We start from the raw sequence: 20,906 nt of genomic DNA, 5'->3' as shown, positions 1-20,906 counted from the left end.
AAAGAATAATTACAGCCAAAATCACAGCTGTCTGAAATATTACTCTGTGTTGAAAAAACAGGATTAAAAACATCAACTTCCATAAGTATTTAATTTTACCTCACAATTGCAGTGACTGCATTGACAGATTGAAAAAAGTGGCATTGTTCAAAAGAAGATTCTAAGGCCCAACAGCAGAGGGATGAAAAATAATAAAATAAAGAAAAAAATTGTGTTCTTCTTCATCTTGCCATTATTAAAAAAAAAAAAAGAACTGAAAGGCTATATATTTAAATAAAAATTAACTAGAACAAATTATCACAGCTTTCAATGAGGGCAAGAGCTTAGCAGGATTTTCAAGAGATTAAGCCCTTACATAGCTAATGAAATCATTCAGGATTTAAGCCAAATACTAATGGATGTGGGGAAGAAATATCTCTCAATGCAAATTAGTCAATAGGGTCTATGATGGGATTTCTTGCACCTTCCACTCAGTGAATCTAATTAAATGCAGAAAGCAGAGCACTTTCCTAGACTTGACACAGTTACTTTTCAATAGAATTTTGTGGTATATTAGATGTGTATATTCAGCTCTGCTGAGCACTGCATGTGCTGTATGCTTTCCTGGGCACAGAAATAAAGATGTGCAAACATTTATTGAATTAAAGACTTAGTTCTAAAACAGACATTCCCAAAAGCACATACTCTTTTAAAAACACCTTTAGGAATTGTGATAAAAATTACATTTTACTGGTTCAGCTTCCACAGCCACTACTAGCAAGTTGTCAATTACTGTATTAAATTGTCAGTCAATGAGTGGGACATGATGATCCTTGTGGGTTCCTTCCAATTCAGAATGTTTGGTGAATCTGTGAAATTCACAAATTCTGCTTTTTTTACTGGATGCTAAAATAACTTATTTAAGTTGAAACAACATTCAATAGCTCTTGTGGCACATTCAGCACTTTTAATACAGTTCATTGGTAAAACTCTTTTTCCTCCTTTGTCAAACCACAAGTTATTATTTATTCCATTTGGAAATTGTGCTTTACATTTCTTTTAGAAATACATGTTCTTTGAAGAACTATTTCTTTTAGTATCCTATGAACTAGAACAGACAAATTACTTTGATTTGTAACTTCAAAGCCTGACTACAGAAGAAAATTATGTAGGTAAATATTATGTGCTCCAAGGCATTAGGAAATAAATGTCTATTTCAAGGTGCATCCAAGTAAAACCTGTGGTATAGTCACATGAAATCCACTACAATTAATTATTCATATCTTCCTCAAAGGATTCTACTTGCTAAGTTCTGTAAAAGGACACCAACACTTGACATGAAGAACAGTAGTGGACTTTTCCCAGGAGGCTATGTCCTGAAAATTATCATGGGAAACCCTCTTCTAGTCTCAGAGTCGAATACATACCTTGGAATAACGCACTTAAAACACTGACAATCTAAGGAACTTGTAAAATTAAATGGACTTGGCAGTCTTCTCCAACCTACATGATTCCATAGTTCTATTCTACCATGTTAAGACATCTAGTATTCTGCTATTCACTTTTCATGACCCCATTCAAGTTGAAAAAGTTAAAAGTTATTTAAAATTTGTTTCAATAAAAGGACTCTGAAACAGCCTATTCAAACATTTTATTGCACATAGCCATATTCTAAATACCCCTTAAGTCAATTTTTTCTTCCAACTTTCTACGGTGTATATGCTCAAGATAGTCATCAGCTATGGCTGAACACAGAGTCTGGAGCTTGAATAGACTAGAATCCAAATATTGTGACTGAACTTTCTATTCTTCTTGGAACTCCTTGTGTTGCTCAGACAAACTTAATTTCAGTTCCTCCTTGAGGCCTCCATGCTCTCCTCACCCTGAGGGAAATATGCCAGCACCTTTCACTGTAGTCACAAATCGGACAAAGAAGTGCTTCTTAAAAAGGTTTTGAGAAAAGCCTTTTTTGGAGTCATGCAACAAAAGCAGGGAGCTGTCTTCATATCAGCTCCAAGACACACAGAGACACCAAGAGCTCTCACAAATGATAATACACTGGAGCTGTTGTTAGAATATGTACTACTGGACTCTGCAGAATGTCATCACTCTGAAAACCTTATCACCTTACTTTTGTAACAACAAAAGCTCCTACAGAGTTTTGCAAATACCACAGAAATATTTTATATTTCATTTTGCATGACTTTAATTGCTCCAGAGGAGCTGAGAACAGAGTGATAACTGATCCAAGCCAGTTCTTTCTCATATGAGTGGCCAATGTGAAACACATCCTATCAAAAGCAAAGATGATATAACTGAACACAAAGCTAAAACTATTTGTTGGCAGATTGAACAAGAAACAACAGTGCTGCTGGTATAGATACCAGAACTGGTTGCTCATATGCTAGCTTGGATCTAGCCAGTTTTCTTAGCTTAAGATGGAGCATAGAGTTGATGCAGTCATATAATTTCCAAAGCCCACACAAGTCAGACATGATTTTCATATATTATTGTACTTTGAAGTAAGCACTGCTGGATAAAATATGATGCTGTGCAGATCAAAGACTCAAGAGTCCTAAGCTCAGAGTTCACCTTTTCAAACTGATATTGAAAATATCAGTTTGAAAAAAAAAATCAAAACCACAGAAGAGCAAAGTAACTATTCCATATAGTATATATACTATATAGTTGCAGTATCCTAGAGCAATTTCAGTATCAGTTCCAGTGTTCCCAGCTGTGAACACTTTCTCATTTCACCACCCCTCAAACTTCCCTGCTCATGGAAAGACAAGCTGTCTGCTTCACATCAAAGCATCTGGAAAGTTCTCTCTGATGACAGATTTGAACTATTTGAAGAACAGTAATACAGCACTAGGTTGTCATAACTGAAAACATGGAAACAGAAGTCTTGTAAAGGGATCTGGAGCTCAGCACAGAGAAAAATTAGAACTTTAAAATATTATAAAGGCAGAGATGTCAGCTTCTGGTTACACAGGTAAAGCTACAATACCAGTATTTTTCTGCCACCTACTGATGCCTTCCAACTCCCTTTTTACCTGGCAGTTTATTCAGAAGATGTTCTATAAATGAATAGGTAACTCCGCTGTTTCTGCCATCTGCTCATGCAACTATAAATTTCTTTGGAATTACTAGAATTTTTTAATTTACACCTATTCAAATAAGCATGTGATGAACAGCCCTGCCCAGTATGGCTGCTACTGACAGCACTCATGTGGACACACCTGTTTACAAGAAAGATGTAAAATAATTTTATAATACCTATAAATATAACAACTGCATAATTAGTCAGGAAGGGATCTTTTTCAAGGTCGCCATGCTACAAAGGGTTTGAGAATTGAGGTAGTAGATACCTCAAACTATCAGTCTATGTGTCAGTTGTTTGTATCAATCATCACAGTTTTTATTTCCATTTATGTTCTCTGTATGGGAACCCACCCTGTTTTTTCTGCCTCATCTGCAACTATCAAGAAAAGCGTAAACATTGGCAGGAAACTATAAAAAATCTCTATAAAAATGGACCTCAAAAACTAGTAACTCCCAGAATATACCCATCCTTTGCATGAAACGAGTTAAAAACACCTTAATTTCATAGCTAATCCTGCCATAAAGACTGAGCACTATGAAAATATTTATAACAAAAAAATCCCTAATTTATTAGTTCAATGAATGGGAAAGCTTCAGAAAGAGTTGCAAGAAACATTTACAAGAAAACTTGCATTCTAGAGACAGAGTGAAGAAAGTCAATTTAATTTAAACACAGAATGCCACCAACAGCCTATCAGCTCTGCACAAGAAGAACATATCTCGTATGGGATCCTGAACTAGCAGATATGGGCACACCACAGAAGAGTCCAGGAAGCTGATTCGTGATAAATTTAAACTGGAGTACGTGACAGAAATAAAGCATTGTGATATCTAAGTATTAGGACAACTCTTGTAAGGGTGTGATAGATATTTCCTCATGATATCCAATTTTTGAAACAACTAATTGAAGGAGGAGCTATAAGACTTTGAATGAAGGAAAAGACAGAAGTTCATACCAGTCAGCTTTTTGAAAAAAAATTTCCAGCATTTCAACTGCAAAAGTATTTCACAGGATGTCAGGTTCTTTTGGAAATTTGTAAATGTAGCTGAAGAGTTCACACTGTAGAGAAGGCAGAATTTTTCCCAAACTAGAAATATTAGAAAGGGATAATGCCCATAGTGCTGTAGTGCCACTGCCTTTGCTGACTCTTGCTCTGCCTCAGAGCTCCATCTCATGATAAATTGTGGCAGCTCAGTGTGAGGGTTCACAAAGTTTCATAGAATATACAATCCCATATATCAAGAATGTGAAGGACTGCAGTCTACAAAAATCAGCATGCTAGATGAAGTATCAAATTAAAATGTTGGGTTTTAACTACATTTAAAAGTTTTTACCCAGAGCTTCACTTTGCAAACATTTGAGAGAAAAATTGTGAATTTTGTTCAGAGGACCATAGCATCTCAATATGTATCTAACACCTGTAAGTAAAATTTTGCAAGCTATAATAAAATTCTTACTGGATTTTTAATTTGTACTGTTAGCTAATATATCTAATATGATTCTAATTACAGTAAATCCAAATGTGTTGAAAGTATAGATAGATCTAACTTGGCATTTAGATTGATAATGAACAAAATTCTCTGCTACATAAACATATAAAAGAACAGGAAATATTGATTCACAAAATATAAAAAAATCAGAGATTAAATGTAACACAACTTATCAGGTACAAGTTTAAAACAAAAACTGTATCTCAAACACCAAATTCCTGAAATACTGTATGTTTTATCTCCCTATAAACAGAACTTTTACTACTGCAACAGCTGGAAGCATTTACACTTTTTAATATCTTTTTCAGTAACAAAGTTAAATTCTTCTTGCAGCTGTTCAAAAATATTTTGGAATGGTTTGTTCCCTGGATCCTGCATACTGTGAAAGAATGTAAGGGCAAGACTGAAGGGTTTTACAAATTGCCTCAATTTCCAAATAACTTTTTAAAATCAGCTATTACTGATAATAACCTGTTAGTCACGAGGTGCATCAGACACGTGGAGCACAAGCAGGTGAGCTGCACAGGACACACATCAATCCAGCACAGCCCTCGCACAGCAGAACTGAGGCCTGAGCTCTCCAGGGTCAATCTGAGCTCACGCAACAAACCCACTGTGTTCAGAACATCCCAGAGCTACCGAGGGCTCACAGGACAGCTGGGTGTCCTGGAGAGGACAGGACCTTTATCCCAGGCACACGAGTGACCTCTCTGCAACTGCAGCAGAAGATACAGCTTCCTCTGTTTGGCTATTCTGGTATGAGACCTAATCTCAGGCAACAGTTCTGCTCTGGGGTTTTAAATAACTGTGATAACTACTTCAGTTTGTTCCCATGCTTTGCTTTTATCTGTTAGACTTTTAAAAAACATAAAGAGCCTTAACTTGGTCCCTGTTATTTGTAATCTTGGAGCCAAAGAATTTGCATGAAAAATATTAAAAGTATTTACAATTACCCTGTAATACCCTAATATAGTATGGACAACATGTATTTCCTTCTAAAAAACATGTGAAGATGGACTATCAAAATCTGCTAAACATTACCATAATCAGTCCCATCATATATGAATACCCTCATACATGAAGACTTAGGGTATTTGGGATCAAACTCAACTGCTTTAGCCTATTTGATAAATTTGTGGGTGACTGAGCAATCAAATTCCAGTAGCTATTTCTGCATTGGTATTTCTTGGCACATTAAAATAAAGCCATCTATCATTAATTGCAGAACATTTAAAGGAACAAATGGCAACAGAAATGTCTTATAACTTTTAGAACACATTTCAAATTCTGACAGATTAATCAGGTTATCTAGTTTAATATTATAGCTATTTTAAAAAATCAACTAGGAAGCACTAAGAAACCCTAAACCAACTTACAAACAGTTCCCACAGATCTGAACATGAAATTCCAACAGATGAGAACGCTGATAAAACTTAAAAATATACAACTCATTACCACCTGCATCAAGCAGAATTTATCAGCTGTGAAACAGGAGCAACAGGAAAGCACTTCCCTCATCAGGTGCCCATGGTAAAGCATGCAGGAGTTTGTCTGGCATCAGAGCATGTAGTTTCTTCATCTAGAAAGAAAGATACATCTAAATCAAAATTTGCTGGCAAAATAGAAAAAAACCCCATTAAATAAGATTGTGTGTGGATACAGATGTTTAATATGTATGTTTAATATATTTCAAAAGTCACCCTCTCTGCCCCTCCAAATAAAGTGAAACTCCCACTTGGTTTTAACGGACCACAGAAACTACATGGCTTTCAAACAAAATATACACTTTGCTGCCTCAGAGCCATAGCAACTCACCTGCATTCTAACATCTGAACTGCTGATGAGTTGTGTTTCCCTGAAAGAGGATGCTTTCTTGAATTTAGAGTTAATGGAGGAGAAAAAATGAATTCTCTAAAACCTTCAGAAAACATGCTCCACAAACAAATACTTGACAAAACAGCTAGAGGTCAATATTGACAGCCTGTCAGATCAGAGTTAAAAGAGGACTCTTTTTGGTGAGGAAATATCATATTCCTTGGTGTCTCCTTTCAGGATAAGGACATGGTGTTCAGAACCCAGCCCAGACTCCATCTGGTTTTTTTGAGCTGTCACTTACTGTAGCTGTAACAGAACTTACTACAGAAAGGGTGCAGTCAGGGACTTGGGCACTAGTAGTACAAAGCATGCTGCCTTCACTTCAAATCATTTTACAAACTGGGGAAAAAAAAAAAGCAAACTGGCACACTTTGACTGGTGTAATTTTAAAACCACCTGAGCACCTCACCACCTTCCCTGTGGCTCTCCCAGTAAACTTCATCAGTTAATGAAGTATCACACAGCCATTTTAGTACAAAAGAGCAAAAAGATGTACCTATAAAAGCATTAATGCCTTTTATTCAGGCATTAGTCATTAAACATCTAAATTATTTTCAAAGTGACTATGAAGAACAAGTTATACTTTGTAGACATAACCCCCATTTTTTAAGTAACAATGACTTTTTAATGGCTACAAATGCAAATTTTCATAACTGAGTAATGAAGAGATCTGCACCATTATGTATGAGTGCCTCCTTCCAGCAGCAGATTTTTTTTCCCCAGTAATTATTTTAGATCATTTTCAGATAAGTGGTATGAGTGCCTCCTTCCAGCAGCAGATTTTTTTCAGTAATTATTTTAGATAATTTTCAGATAAGCAGGAAGAAAAATACTCAAATTTCAGATTATTAAAAATAATGAGCTGTGGATTCCCCATCCTGGAAGTGTTCAAGGCCAGGTTTGACAGGGCTCTGAATAACATGATCTAGTGGAAGGTGTCCCTGTCCATGCAGGGGCTTTGGAACCACATGATCTTTAAGGTCCCTTCAAACCCAAACTATTCTATGACTCTGTGATTGTATGATTCAGACTTACTACTGATTTCACAAACAGTGATTCTGTGTGATAAAAATTTATCCATCTGGTGACAGTTACATTAAGGTCTAATTTCTACCCAAATTTTCATACGTTTAATGTATGATTACTGATACTATACATGAGAATTCTTCCCAATTATTATCTGATTAGGAGTCTTAAAATATATTTAATGAAATTTATCAGCTAAGTATGTAATTTAAGTGATTTTTAAAGAAAGATTTATATTAGGTGAATAATCATATTCTGTCATTCAGTCATTGATAAAATCTCTTATATTATCAGATCTTGAGGCTTGATGTCAACCCTCCTACAAGCAATAGCATTTCTCTGAACCTCATTACATCAGGACCATGCAAAGCAGAGATATTCAGAGTGCTGTAAATTAGATAACTGTATTTTAGGATTAAGATCAATTTGGTACACAAATGCAAAGTATCTGATGAATATCTGATAGCAGATAGCACTTTAAAAACTAAGGAAGACAGTGATGTGCTGAAGACATGTTTATAATTTTAAAATATTTTTATAAAATACTTGTGGAATTTCCAGTTTATTTCTGTTCCAGCATGTGGTTTACAATCCACAGGATTGTAAGAAACAAAAGGAAGAGATTTAGTCATGAAACAAAAACAAATCACCAGAAGATGAATGAAGAATGTCTGAACTGAGGGGAAGAAAGTCAATTGGAAATTGCAGAAGACTGAATTTAGTACTGGTCCCAGCTTTCAGGTAGGAACCTGGCAGGCAGATGTACCTAACAACCTGACCTTGGTGAAAAAGCACAGTTGCTGTAGCAGGCACTGTCATCCTGGACTTGCTCCAAGAGCAGGGGGATCGTGGAGAGAGGTTGTTTGTGAATATACACTTAGAGAAACTTAAATGGGGTCACAGGCAGCTCCAGCAGGACCAGGATATCACGTTCTCTTAGTAAGTTCACAAACTTCCTCCAACTACTAACACAATACAAGTGAGCAATCATTTGTATACTTACTTTCTTCTCATAATATGTTTAATAATATACCTGAATACATATACAAGTTTCCTCACTGATCTCAGTAAAATAAATACTTACATGTCCTAAGGAAGACTTGTTCTACCAGATGCTCCATCCAGAGTACCATTAAGTGTAGATCAAGGTACAGAACTATCACTCTAAATGCACATCATGTATGCTAGACCAGATTTTCCAGTTAACAGCAGTGCCATTTGTCTTATGACACAGCGTAAACGGCAGAGAAGCTGGGGGTGCTAGACCAGATTTTCCAGTTAACAGCAGTGCCATTTGTCTTATGACACAGCGTAAACAGCAGAGAAGCTGAAAAAAAAAGAAAAAAGTAATGGGTCAGATTACAGGTCTGTCTAGGCATTATTCAATCTCCAATAAAGACAATACAATGCATCTGCATAACAAGTAAATGATATTTCCTTTAAGTACTCTTTCAACATTAGGTAGCCTGTATTTTGCATACTGCTATACCAACGTTGCTCAGGTAGGGGCAAAGTTGAGGCTGAGGTGATGGGGAAGGCCAAGACAGCAGCAGGAGTTCCTCATTTAGGGCAGTGAAAGGATTCCCAGAGGTTTGGGAGCATCCCTGCTCAGCAATAAGACCTAACACATCATCTGCAGTTATTGCTGCTGCTGAGAGAATGAGAAAACTAAATTCAGAAGCCTCTACCTTGAACCATGGGAAATGCCACCAAGTTCAATGGGACTACTCAATATAAGCACATAAAAATAAAATTAACATATTCCTAACTGACTTGTTAAGTTTTGCTGCACAATAGCAGGAAATATGTAAATAAGCATTTTTATTGCACTACCTTCCTGCAGGTTCTGATTTACAAGCCATCCTATTTGTCGACACCTCAGTGTCTCCAGCAAGCTATGGAAAACAAATGAGGACAAGCTTCCAGGGGAGCATAACCCCATATATTTTTTTTCCCCACACACTAAGCACTTGCCCAGCGGCTGTGCCGCTCCCACAGGCGAGGATTCAGTGCGGGTTTTAAGAGGCTGGAGGGCCGGGCCGTGTGAGGGCGACGCGGCGGTGCCCGCTCCCTCACGGGGCCCGCTCCCTCACGGGGGCCGCGCCCAGCCCGCCGCGCCCCCTGGCGGCGGCGGGCTGAGCCCTCACCAAGGAAATTAAAATAATGGCTTTATTTCATCTACATTGCTTCTGGCTGCGTTCTCTCAAAAATCAGAGCAGAGCGAAGGCTTCGGTGAAATGCTGTAAAGAACCTACCACAATGTTTAACCCTTACTGGATGAGAAGTGTTGGGGAGTGTCACACTGTACTGCTGAACGGAGAACACCGATGTTGTTCAGAGGGCTCTTTCAACTTTTTGTCAAGATCACCTTTCCAAGATCTTTGGTTTACCGTTACGGCTCAGCCATGATTACTTCGTCTTCCTTCAATCTATCAATACAATCAAACTGTCTACAAGCATCCCTCAGAAATGCAAATATATTTATTTGTAAAAAGTCCAAGCCAAATCACTTGATGGAAGTTTTCATTTTTCAAAAAGGACTCCGCTCTCAGCTATGGCAACTCAAACCCACACATTCAAAACCAAGAGCTATTCCTGATCTACAGGAGCATTGTTATTAACAAAATGTTCTCTTGCCCTTTTCAGTTTCTACTGACATCCCAAAGACTCAGATTAAAATGAACTTCAATGAATGATTCAATTAAAAATATAAGTTCTGATAAGTATACAAGAACTTAAAAAAATACTAAAAGAAATATACAAAAATGAAGAGGTGTGATCTATCAGTTTGTACTGAGCACCAAGAGGACTCATCCAATACGGAATGCATCACAAGCAGTGTATGGAAAGGGGATTTGTTCCATGACTGAGGCACCTCAAAACTGCTTCCCCAAAGCACTTACTGAAGACTGAAGGAAGTCTTTGAGGAAAAACGATACCACAGAGCAAAGAAAAACACAGTAGGGAAAAGAAAAAAAAAAAAGCTTAGAATATTTAATGTACTTGCTCCACGAGCCGTATTAAAGGGTACCGTATCGAGCAGAAATGAAAACGAATTAACAAACAAATTCTGACGACCAACATTGCAACAGCCGTTTCACTGTAAATCATAGTTTAAGTTTTCAGAACGTGCTTCTAGTACTGACAACCATCCCGGCTGCCTCCCACTGACACCAACTCAGAGCGGCGTGCAGGAGTACATTGCAATAACAAATTCCAACAACTTTTCAAACAAAAATAAGTCGGCTGAAGCACGACAGATGATTAGCTGGTTTCTAAATCGACACCACTTGCACATCCTCGACTACTGGAGCTGGTCTATTCCCACACACCCAGCCAAACAACAACCTCGCACCAGCACTGCCGAGGTTGAGGCGCTCCCGGGGCTCAGCCTGGCCCTGCCTGGCCCGGCCCGGCCCGGCCCGGCCCCGCTGCGCCTCCGCTCCGCCCCGCCCCGTCCGCGCCCGCGCGGAGCGGCCGCCGCCCCTCGCCCCATTGGCCGCGCTCCCAGCGCTCCGCGCCCCTCCCCGCCCCGCCCCGCCGCCGCCGCGCAGGCGCAGTCGCGGCCCTTTCGGGAAGGTTCTGTGTCGCACCAGCCTTTCCTTCCTCCGCCAGGGAAATCCTGTCCGGGTACGGGCCGCCCGCAGCCCCGCTCCTCTCTGCCCCGCCCCGCCGCCGCACGGGCTCTTCCCCGTCACCGTCTGCAGCCCGCGCCCTTCCCCTCACAGCCCGCCCGCCTCCCTCCACAGCCGCCTGCCCGCCCCCCGCAGCCGGGCCGCGACCTCTCCCCGCCCCGGTCTCTCGTTTGTCCCTGCCCCGAGCTCAGCCGCTGTGGAGCCCTGGGCCGGCCCCGCAGCCGGTCCTGCCCCGGGGACATGCGGCTGTGAGGGGCAGCCTCATCGGCGTCGTCCGTGCAGCGGGGCCATGGGGGCCGCTCCCCTCGCCCCCCCCAGCCCGGGGCCCCCAAGGTCGGCGGGCGCCCGGCGTCCAGCGGGCTCGGACCGGTCCAGGTTAGGGGGGAGCAGGTGATGGTCCTTCCGTTGCTGAGGTGCCGGCCTGGCCTCTTGCAGCTCCCTGGAGGTGCTTCTCGTTGAGACGGGTTCTAACGGGCAGCGCAAGGGCGGAATAGACGGCTGCGAGCCGCAGGAGTGGGACAGGAGGGACTGCCAGGAAGATCTTCGTGCCTGCAGCGCTGCTGCCAGAGTTACAGAGAAACCTGCCGCCTCTCCTCTCTCTTGTGATCACCTGGAGAGGAGAGGTGAGTTGTCTTTCCCTCTTGTCGTGCTGTAGCAGTGGAGAAATAGGCTAGTTTGCAAGGTGCAGAACTTGTTCAGGACGGCTTCAAGCCCCAGCTGGCTGCTTGATTTGTTTTATTTGAGACTCAGCCCTATGCAAAGGCCCACTGATGGAGAAAGAGATTAGCACCGTGTTAACCGCGCGGTTCTCTCTCCTTTGCTGCAGTGCCCACTTTCACCGCTGCCTCCTGCTCTGCCTGCTCCTGCTTTCAGCATGGTAAAGAAGAATACTATCCCTGATGGGTAAGTATTCCTCACACTAAGCAAGAGGCAGGAGCGGGCATCCCACAGAGAGGGGCACTGACTGCCCCGGGCGCTTTCTTGCCTCAAGCATCTTCACCACCTACAGACAGGTTAAGGTAGGTATCTTCTCCAAGACAGGAACAGCCCAGCCATTCATTCCCCAGGTGAGTATAATGCTCCAGCCTGTCTGTGAACACTTCTCCTTCATCGGCCACACACAGTTCCTTCTTCCTAATCTTTTTACCCGCAAGTGTATGTGTACTGGGGAAATGGGAGAGAAGTCCATACTCCTGGCTGCTCGTGTTTGCTGCTAGGAATGGCAGAAGAGTTGTTAAGATGGGAGCAGGTGGTTGCATGCACAAGATCAAGGAATATTTTTGTGAACTCAGATCGAGAAACATCCTGTGGTTTTGTTTCTAACAAGAAGACAACAGAAATGTTGTATCAGCAAAAATAATCCCAAATTATTCCAAATGCACTATACAGGCCATATGATGACTTGATCATATGTGCATATGTGGACCACAGAATGACATCATTTAAAACAGATGCAGTTCTATTCTTCAGCTCTAATAAAGCACAAGAAAAGAAGTCCAAGTTAAGAGTTTTAACCCATGTGTTCTTGATGGCATCAATACAAACTTTTTAGATAGCAAGGTATAAAGATAGATATTGCTGAGATATAAAGGCACACTGTAATGGGACAATAACTTGCAGTTTATACACTATTTGAGGAAGAGTTACATTATGCTGGCTTCAGCGGGAGTGTTAAGTAGGTTTATTAAGAGCATTCTTAGGAGGAGCAATAAGATACAAAATACATGCTCTCCTGTAATATTTGTCGGTCCAAAAACCAGTAAAAAGAAACAAAAGATGAACAGAATTTAAAAAATAAAGATGCTGAAGTGTTTTCCATGGCTGACAAACTCAGGGATTAAAATTAGAATAAACTTTTAAAAAAGCTGTTTAAATATGTCTACTCTGAAAATTTCAATGAAATTTTAGTTACATGTTGGATAAAAGGGAGCTAAGGTGGTTAGGTTTTAGGCAGCAATTCAGAAATTGGAAAAAAATTAGTTGTCCTTGTTTTCTTCATCCTTGGAAATTGCTACTAAAATTTTGAGAATCAGATATTCTCAAATATTTCTCCATTCTTATTCCCCCCTTGCATTTGAACTAGAGAAGCTTTCAGATTACACAGATTTCTTAAGTATGGAAGAATCAGCGGATTGTACTTTGGACTTCTACAGTTGGAAACTAATACCTGTCAGGGAGAGAAACAGCTATGGTCAAGTATTTGGTTATAAAGTTAGGATTACCTTCTGACAAAGTGCCTGATACTGAAGTGCTTTCAACTTCTCCAGATAGTTTTTGTACTGCTAAGAAATAAAGCTAGACATCCACAGTAACAGGGGTTTGGCAGTAATGAAGTTGAAGGCCTTGTCAGCCCCTCAGTCTCCTGCAGCAGGATATGGATGTCACCCCTGTGCTAGCACAGCATGTTGTTCTTTACTGTCAGTTCAGTAAGCCAGGAAGCCCTAGAAGTGAACCCTGGAAGGGGTTTAAGGAAACTAATTTGAGTCTAGGTGATCCTGCATATGCAATTTACTGGCTCCACAAATAGGTGTTGGCAGAAGTGAGATGGTGGTACCCTGGAGCATAAGGACAAGTGCAGACTGTGGAAGCACAACCTCAGTCTTCATGTTGTAATAGCAATACTCTGACTCTTTTGGTTTAGTGGTACTGCAGGAGGTAAGGAAAGTGACAGTACATACTTGTGTCTTTTGTCTTCCTGTTAGTGCCTCAATTCTTAACACGTTTAATCTAAATTTCATTTTGCTGATTCAAGCGATACAATAAATTGGAGGCTTCAGTTAAGGTAGTAAGTAGGAATAGTGTAACTAAACAAGAAATGGTGAACCTTTTTTTAGGACAAAGGGTAATGACTTTAAAGTTGAAGAGGTCTACATGAGATGTAAGGAAGAAATTTTTCACTGTAAGGATGGTGATGGACAGGAATGGGTTGCCCAGAGAAGTTCTGGGTGCCCTTCCCTGCGAGTATTTTCAAGGCTGGTTGGATGGGTCTTTGAGTGACCTGGTCTAGTGGAAGATGTCCCTTCCTGTGACAGGAGAGTTGGAACTAAATGATGTTTAAGGCTTATTCCAACCCAAGCTGTTCTATGATAAAGAAAATTATATTTTTTTTTTACCAGTAATGTTTTGGAGCAGAGCTATGGTGTAGTGTCCATTGCAGTCTCAAGCCTACAAAATAGTGCTGGTGAAGTAATTTTGTAGCAAAATGAAACATCAGTGTAAAAGAGGGACTCGAGTGACCCCTTGCACTGCAGTTTCCACGTGGAGGCAAGTTCTGGTTCTTCACAGTGTCTGAAATGGTTTTAACCTTCAGTAGTTGTACTGTGATGTTTTAGTGGATAATCAGACAGTCCAAGCTGCCTAACGAGTCATAAAATACTATGATGTTTTTACAAATTTATACTCACTTGTGCTTCAGCATCCAAAATCCTGCTGTGTGTATAATTACATAAACTCCAATGCAGTTCTGAAGAGCATCTGCAGAAATGTCACCTTCTGGCAAGTATCCCTTGAATAATATAAAAAATACTGAGTGGGGTCTTTTTGTTGGAAGGGCAAATCTGAATTATTTTTGCCAATACACTATAAACATATTTCTTTAATTGAATTTTTCCTGTCCAGACTTAAAGCATCAGCATTTTCATTTAGACAGGAATATTAAATACTGTGGCATAATGGATTGTGCATGTTCAACAGTGAGTGGGAGAGAAGGATGACATTTTATTTGTAAAAGTGTTTCCTATCATCAGTTTTGAGTCTGGTGTCTGTAGAGGTATGGAAGTCACTTGGAAAATCAGGCTGCATGTATATCATACAGTATCAGTAGCCAAAAAAAAAAGGAAAAGAGGTTCTAAGTAATATTTTCTAAATGGACTTGCTAAAGGTGACAGTAGTTGTAGAAGTAAATCTTACAGTGAATCAGTTCTAAACCAGAAAGTTTTACTGGAAATTAAAGCTTCTATATGACCGTAACAATGTTAATGTTAAAATAATTTATGAAAAAAACATTTGTTTCACATCTGACTCTATTAAAACTTTAAAACCAAAGCAGATAAAATATGCAGCTGGACGTAATCCAAAATCAGTTTCTTCATGTCCAGCCAGTTTTTCGCTCAAGCCTCTGTAGTCTTAGTCACTGGAACAGGGATGATGATGGTGCCAGGTCTTGTGGTAACACCTCTGACTCCTGCCCTGCCTTTCTTCCTTCCACTCACGTTCAAGCAGGACACAAATCACGTGTCACCAATCTCATTCACACTTGCTGAAATTAAAACTTTAAAACCAAAGCAGATAAAATATGCAGCTGGACGTAATCCAAAATCAGTTTCTTCATGTCCAGCCAGTTTTTCGCTCAAGCCTCTGTAGTCTTAGTCACTGGAACAGGGATGATGATGGTGCCAGGTCTTGTGGTAACACCTCTGACTCCTGCCCTGCCTTTCTTCCTTCCACGCACGTTCAAGCAAGGACACAAATCACGTGTCACCAATCTCCTTCACACTTGCTTAGTTAAGTCTTTGCTCCTGTACTGCCAGTTTATGTGAGCACCTGCAGATGATCATCTTGGATCATTCTGCCTTTACCTGTACTTATTCTGTAAGAGTTTGACTTTCTTTAGTCCAGGCCACTTTTAATTCCCAACCATGTTCCTTTGTTGAGAATGGAACAAATGTAAATTTATTTCCTTAGCTAATCTTTGGTTAATTTCAATCTGCTGGTTTTATTTTAGTTCTGCAGCAGTGTGCTGAAATTGCCTTTTTAAATACCATTTTAAAGATAACATGGAACACATACCCTTTATATTTTTGATGAAAAGTGCCTTCTGCTCATTTTCTACCATAGAGCTGTCAGCAGCTTTTGAGTTTCTTGCGGATTGTGCAGATTTTTTTTCGGGGAGGATTTAAATGGCTTTAAATACAAGAGAATAAAACCCCAAGTTTATTAAGGTCTGACAGCAAATTGGGTAATCCTGCGGTATTGTTCTGTAAATCCCCTAATATAAAAAAAAAAAATCTGACTTTTTACAAAGCCTTTTTTCCATGTTAATTACAGAAAATGAGATATTAAAGCTGTTTTTTGATACTTTGTTTTTGACTTCTAAATGTTCCTATTTATGATAATCATGGTTTATTTCCACTCATATGTTTCCAAGTGAAAACAGGTTAAAACAGCACTGAATTTCTGATCTTAATGGATTAATGTACAGTTTACATCTCTTAAATAGGAGTAAATGGAACACTGTCTCAGATTTTAGTTTTCATACTTGACAGCAAGCATAAAGCTACCAGACTCCAGAGTTTACAAATTTGAGAATTCACTTAAGAAGACTTATTCTGCAAAAAAATTTAGAATTTAGTAAAAGGTTTTATTTGAAACAGCTCTCAGTGATCTCATCTCTAGCTTGCCCTTACACTTTCTCTCCAGACCAGCTGTTTGCAGCAGCCTTTAATGATGAGTTGTTATTACTCCTTTGTTGCTTTGTGTGTTTTCTGTTAAACTAAGCACTTGGATGTCTGCACTGTGATCCTTGATCTGTTCTTTGCCTCATGATGAAGATTACAGAGAGAAGTTAGTGCTAAAGACACTGTAGAGATTCTTATGTGATTGGTTATTATCAAATACCCTGCTTTGTGTTTCCTTTTGTTACTTCCAAGCATCTCTGAATGGTGACATTGTTATTTATATACTATGATAAACATAATTATAGATATTTCATTGAGAATTTTTCCAGCCAATTTCTAGTTCTTTTTATGGTTCAATACGGGGATTGTGAACAAAGCAAAGTACTCAGTGGTTAGAAAATTTTAAAATTGTTTGGTTTATTTAATTAAATGGTGTAGTTTTATGAATATCAGAAAGCTGTTGGATGCTCCCTTCAACAGGAGAGATTAATTCAAGCATTAATTCAGAAAATTGCAAGGGAATGGACACCAGTGTTAAAGAATCTAGTGGAAATGTTTTGTATTTTAATAGTTGAGCTATTAACCAAAAATACAAAAAGCCTGTGCAGATTGTAAGTCATCCAGCTGCACCTTGTTAGGTTATGGAGATGATTTGCACTTGCAGAAGAAGAAATAATAGTTCTAAGTTTAGAAAGTTACCTCTTTGAAGGTAAAATTGATCTGCTGATTAACTTGTTTTCCTCTTCAGATAATGCTTTACATCGTTTTTTAAAAATTTAAATCTCTGAAATATTATATATGGAGAGCTTTTTCAGCACAATGTAGAACTTGTGCATACCAGCTCTTTGTGGTTTTGGAATTACAGGTGTTTTGAGTGTTGTAACAAGTCTTGTTATTGGGGATTTGTGATAGGTTTTGGTGTGGTGGAATATCCTCTGTATTTTTCAAAATGGTGAGAGAAAGTTCAATCAAGAGTGTTTCTTTGAAAAAGAAACTTATTACAAAGGAAACATTTTTGAAAAATACAAATTATTTGTATTGTTAATGAAAGTTAACTTTGAATTTTGTTGTCAATTAAATGATTGATGTGTGCCTATGGCAACTTTTTTAAGGTGTTTGATTCAGTCAGGTTGAAAAATGTCCACCAACTACAACAATGCATTTTTACCTGTTGAACCTTACACATCTGCTTTGCTTTATATTGGTGCTACTTGTTTGTAAATGTTACCCTGCCATTTTGAGGACAGGAATTTCTTGGAAGTTGAAGAAGAAGGAAGGAAAAAGACTCTTTTCAAGTGTTCTGGTGATACTTTGAAACTGCTTCATGGAATAATTTCAAATTTGGGGACCTAATTATACTTTATGAACTTGTGCATACCAGCTCTTTGTGGTTTTGGAATTACAGGTGTTTTGAGTGTTGTAACAAGTCTTGTCATTGGGGATTTGTGATAGGTTTTGGTGTGGTGGAATATCCTCTGTATTTTTCAAAATGGTGAGAGAAAGTTCAATCAAGAGTGTTTCTTTGAAAAAGAAACTTATTACAAAGGAAACATTTTTGAAAAATACAAATTATTTGTATTGTTAATGAAAGTTAACTTTGAATTTTGTTGTCAATTAAATGATTGATGTGTGCCTATGGCAACTTTTTTAAGGTGTTTGATTCAGTCAGGTTGAAAAATGTCCACCAACTACAACAATGCATTTTTACCTGTTGAACCTTACACATCTGCTTTGCTTTATATTGGTGCTACTTGTTTGTAAATGTTACCCTGCCATTTTGAGGAGAGGAATTTCTTGGAAGTTGAAGAAGAAGGAAGGAAAAAGACTCTTTTCAAGTGTCCTGGTGATACTTTGAAACTGCTTCATGGAATAATTTCAAATTTGGGGACCTAATTATACTATTAACAGCAATTTTAATGTGCTTTGTGCTGCGGGTGTCTTCTGTTGAATCATGCAACTTGAAAATATTTAAAATTTAATATTTCTTTCCTTACAGATGGCGGAGTTTGACACCAGTTGGACAGCCTATACCAGGAACAAGATTTATTGCATTCAAAGTACCTTTAAAAGGGGTATGTATAAAAGTAACTGCAAATTGGCTGTATTAGATAAACTGCAAAAGTAATAAAGAATAGCATGTCTATACATGCAAATTTCAATAAAGTTTTTTAGAAAAATCATTTATTCAGAGCTAAGCCTTTCAGCCATCTGGCTTTTTAAAATAACATTCTATATTTTTTCTTATTTTTCTTCGTATCTGATGTTACTGTTTTTATTTATCTTTTAAAAATAATCAAGCTTCTAAATCAATCAGCATACTTCATTTGATCACTATTAAGTCACCTAAATTCATAATCTTATTAAATATCTTTTCATGGCTGTTTTAAGAAAATCATATGGAAGAGTTTGTGATATGAATATCAGTTTAGGCAATGTAAACCAAAGGGTAATTTTATGGAAATTAAGCACTCATTGAAGGATACCAGCCACTGCAGAACTTTTAAAATTATAGATCCAAATTGGCAATTTCGTAAGTGAAAAGCTTCAGTGATCTGGTGGAATATATTATAGCTAAAAAAGAAGTCTTCATAGATTTCTTCTATTTTACTAATTAATTTTAAAAGTACTTCTATTAGTATTTCTTTTAGAGTCTTGCTAACATGAAGTGCCATCTTAAGCTATTAAATTCACTGAGTTCAATCTTTAAATTCTTTCTTTCTAAAATATGTGGAGGTTGTCTTGTTGAGACTGTTCAGTTCTTTAGTGCCTAGGCCTTTTTGGAGGCATAGGGCAAATTAGTGTTAATTTATACAGAAGGGCAAATAGAACAAGTGCTGCATAAATTGACTTCTACAAGTCCTTGCTTTAGATACAGAGAAAATAAAAGTTTCTAAGCACTTTTAAAGAAAGTACAGTGGTCTGACATGACTCCAGCAGTTAAAGGGAAATGTTCTGTCTAAGCTTTTGTCTTCAGATTGCTCTCTAGCATTCATACACCAAAAATTTGGTTCTTTGGGTATATTACTACCTATTATGTTTTCAGTTACCATTCAGTTCAGTTTTATTAGGAATGACTGAAGTGAAATGCAGGATTTGCTTCCTGCAGCTGCTTTTACAGCTTTAGGATGATAGTTTGGTTGCTTGGACACCAAGGATCTCATACTTAACATGTCATATTCTGAAAGATGTGGATGGATTGTACAGCAGTCGTATGATTTTCCACCAAGACTGCTGGTCAGCAAATCAAGCTGTGAATACGAAATCCAGGAAAGTTATAATTGGCTTCTTTGCTCTTGTCACAAGGACTGCTCCACGTCAGCATGTTATTCATTTCCTGTCCTACTGGTCTCACTGGGCCGTAGATCTCTGTTCTGGGAAGCTGTCTTGGCCAGACATAAAGTCTGGTACCCAAGGATGCAAAATCTGTAACATTTCTGTCCCTTCCGTTTGTTCAGTCTCAACTATGCAAGACAGAGAAATGACAAGTCTGCCAGAGGCTGGAAGGTCACAGAGTTTGTGGCAGAACACACGTAAAATGTGTAACTGGCCAGCCTGTGATGTCTTTGCAGAGGTGGTCAGTAAATCTGTCTGAAAATGCTGAAGACCTGATTGGTTATAGTTTGTTGGAAGTCCTATTAATAATTAAATTGGTTGAACAAACCTTTTAAATATGCAGCAGTTTGCTTCTTTGCTGTTTATTAGGAACTTGATTGGTGATTTCTCCCAAAGGGAGACAACATGTTTTCAGTATTTCGAAGATACAGGGTTGTTGTCTTAGAGATGTGCTGTTAGTAAAGATCATGTGTTTACTTGGAAGGATTTTCTGTCTTTCACATCACCTTTATAATGCTAACAGTAACATTATAGTGTAGTAAGAATTGAGCAGTTTCTTTCCCATGCCATTAGGAGGATTTTTAGAATTGGTTCAGATTTCTCACATTCTCAAAGCCCTATTAAACACCTAAACTACCGAGTACTCAGCAGGAGTTTTTCAGAAAATTCCAGCGAGCCTTTTGAAACATAGTGTTTTGTAACACATGTAACTGTCTACTCATCAGTATGTTTGAAGAGACCATATTTTTGTAAATTACATTCCTTCTCAGTTTCTATCATGTCATATAGTAAACATTTTTTAATATTCTGCCATAGACCTCTTGCAGATTCACCTTTGTCAGAATCTTGTCAGATTCACCTCAAAATTGTGAAGTTCAGTTTCAGATTGTACTAAGAGTCACTGCTGAGTAGCAGTGACATAACTGACTCATGTTCATTTTGTTTAAATTTCTACAACATCCACTTTTTCAGTAATGCACTGGTATCTGAAATACATACGGCTGAATACTTTATATTTCCTTTCTGTCCTCCTCCTTTCAGCTCAAGCTTCCTAATCACATACCAG

General features: G+C 38.7%; 1 protein-coding gene and 1 long non-coding RNA gene across 10 annotated transcripts in view; one reads left to right on the top strand and one right to left on the bottom strand.

Annotated features, from left to right (window-relative positions):
* Positions 1 to 1,110: 1,110 nt before the first annotated feature.
* LOC120502149 lies at positions 1,111 to 11,146 on the bottom strand. Its single transcript, XR_005627469.1, has 3 exons — positions 11,070 to 11,146; positions 8,561 to 8,727; positions 1,111 to 6,154 (listed from the first exon to the last, which is right to left on the bottom strand). It is a non-coding gene; the product is annotated as an uncharacterized LOC120502149 (long non-coding RNA).
* LOC120502148 overlaps positions 11,039 to 20,906 on the top strand; it is a 22,240-nt gene continuing 12,372 nt past the window's right edge. The window contains exons 1-4 of one of the 9 annotated variants that reach the window (XM_039709277.1): positions 11,039 to 11,106; positions 11,547 to 11,734; positions 11,938 to 12,014; positions 18,504 to 18,579. In XM_039709277.1, coding sequence (XP_039565211.1) covers positions 11,986 to 12,014; positions 18,504 to 18,579 — 105 coding nt within the window. In that variant the 5' untranslated portion in view covers positions 11,039 to 11,106; positions 11,547 to 11,734; positions 11,938 to 11,985. Of the gene's footprint in view, positions 11,107 to 11,215; positions 11,735 to 11,937; positions 12,015 to 17,942; positions 18,580 to 20,906 lie in introns of those variants that run through there. The other 8 variants (XM_039709278.1, XM_039709282.1, XR_005627467.1 and 5 more) reach the window with 8 other exon arrangements.

The sequence above is a fragment of the Passer montanus genome, unplaced genomic scaffold (assembly GCF_014805655.1).
Source record: "Passer montanus isolate IOZ18808 unplaced genomic scaffold, ASM1480565v1 scaffold21, whole genome shotgun sequence".
Lineage (NCBI taxonomy): Eukaryota > Metazoa > Chordata > Aves > Passeriformes > Passeridae > Passer > Passer montanus.
Note: the sequence above shows the minus strand (reverse complement) of the source record. Positions and strands in the feature narration are given on the sequence as shown.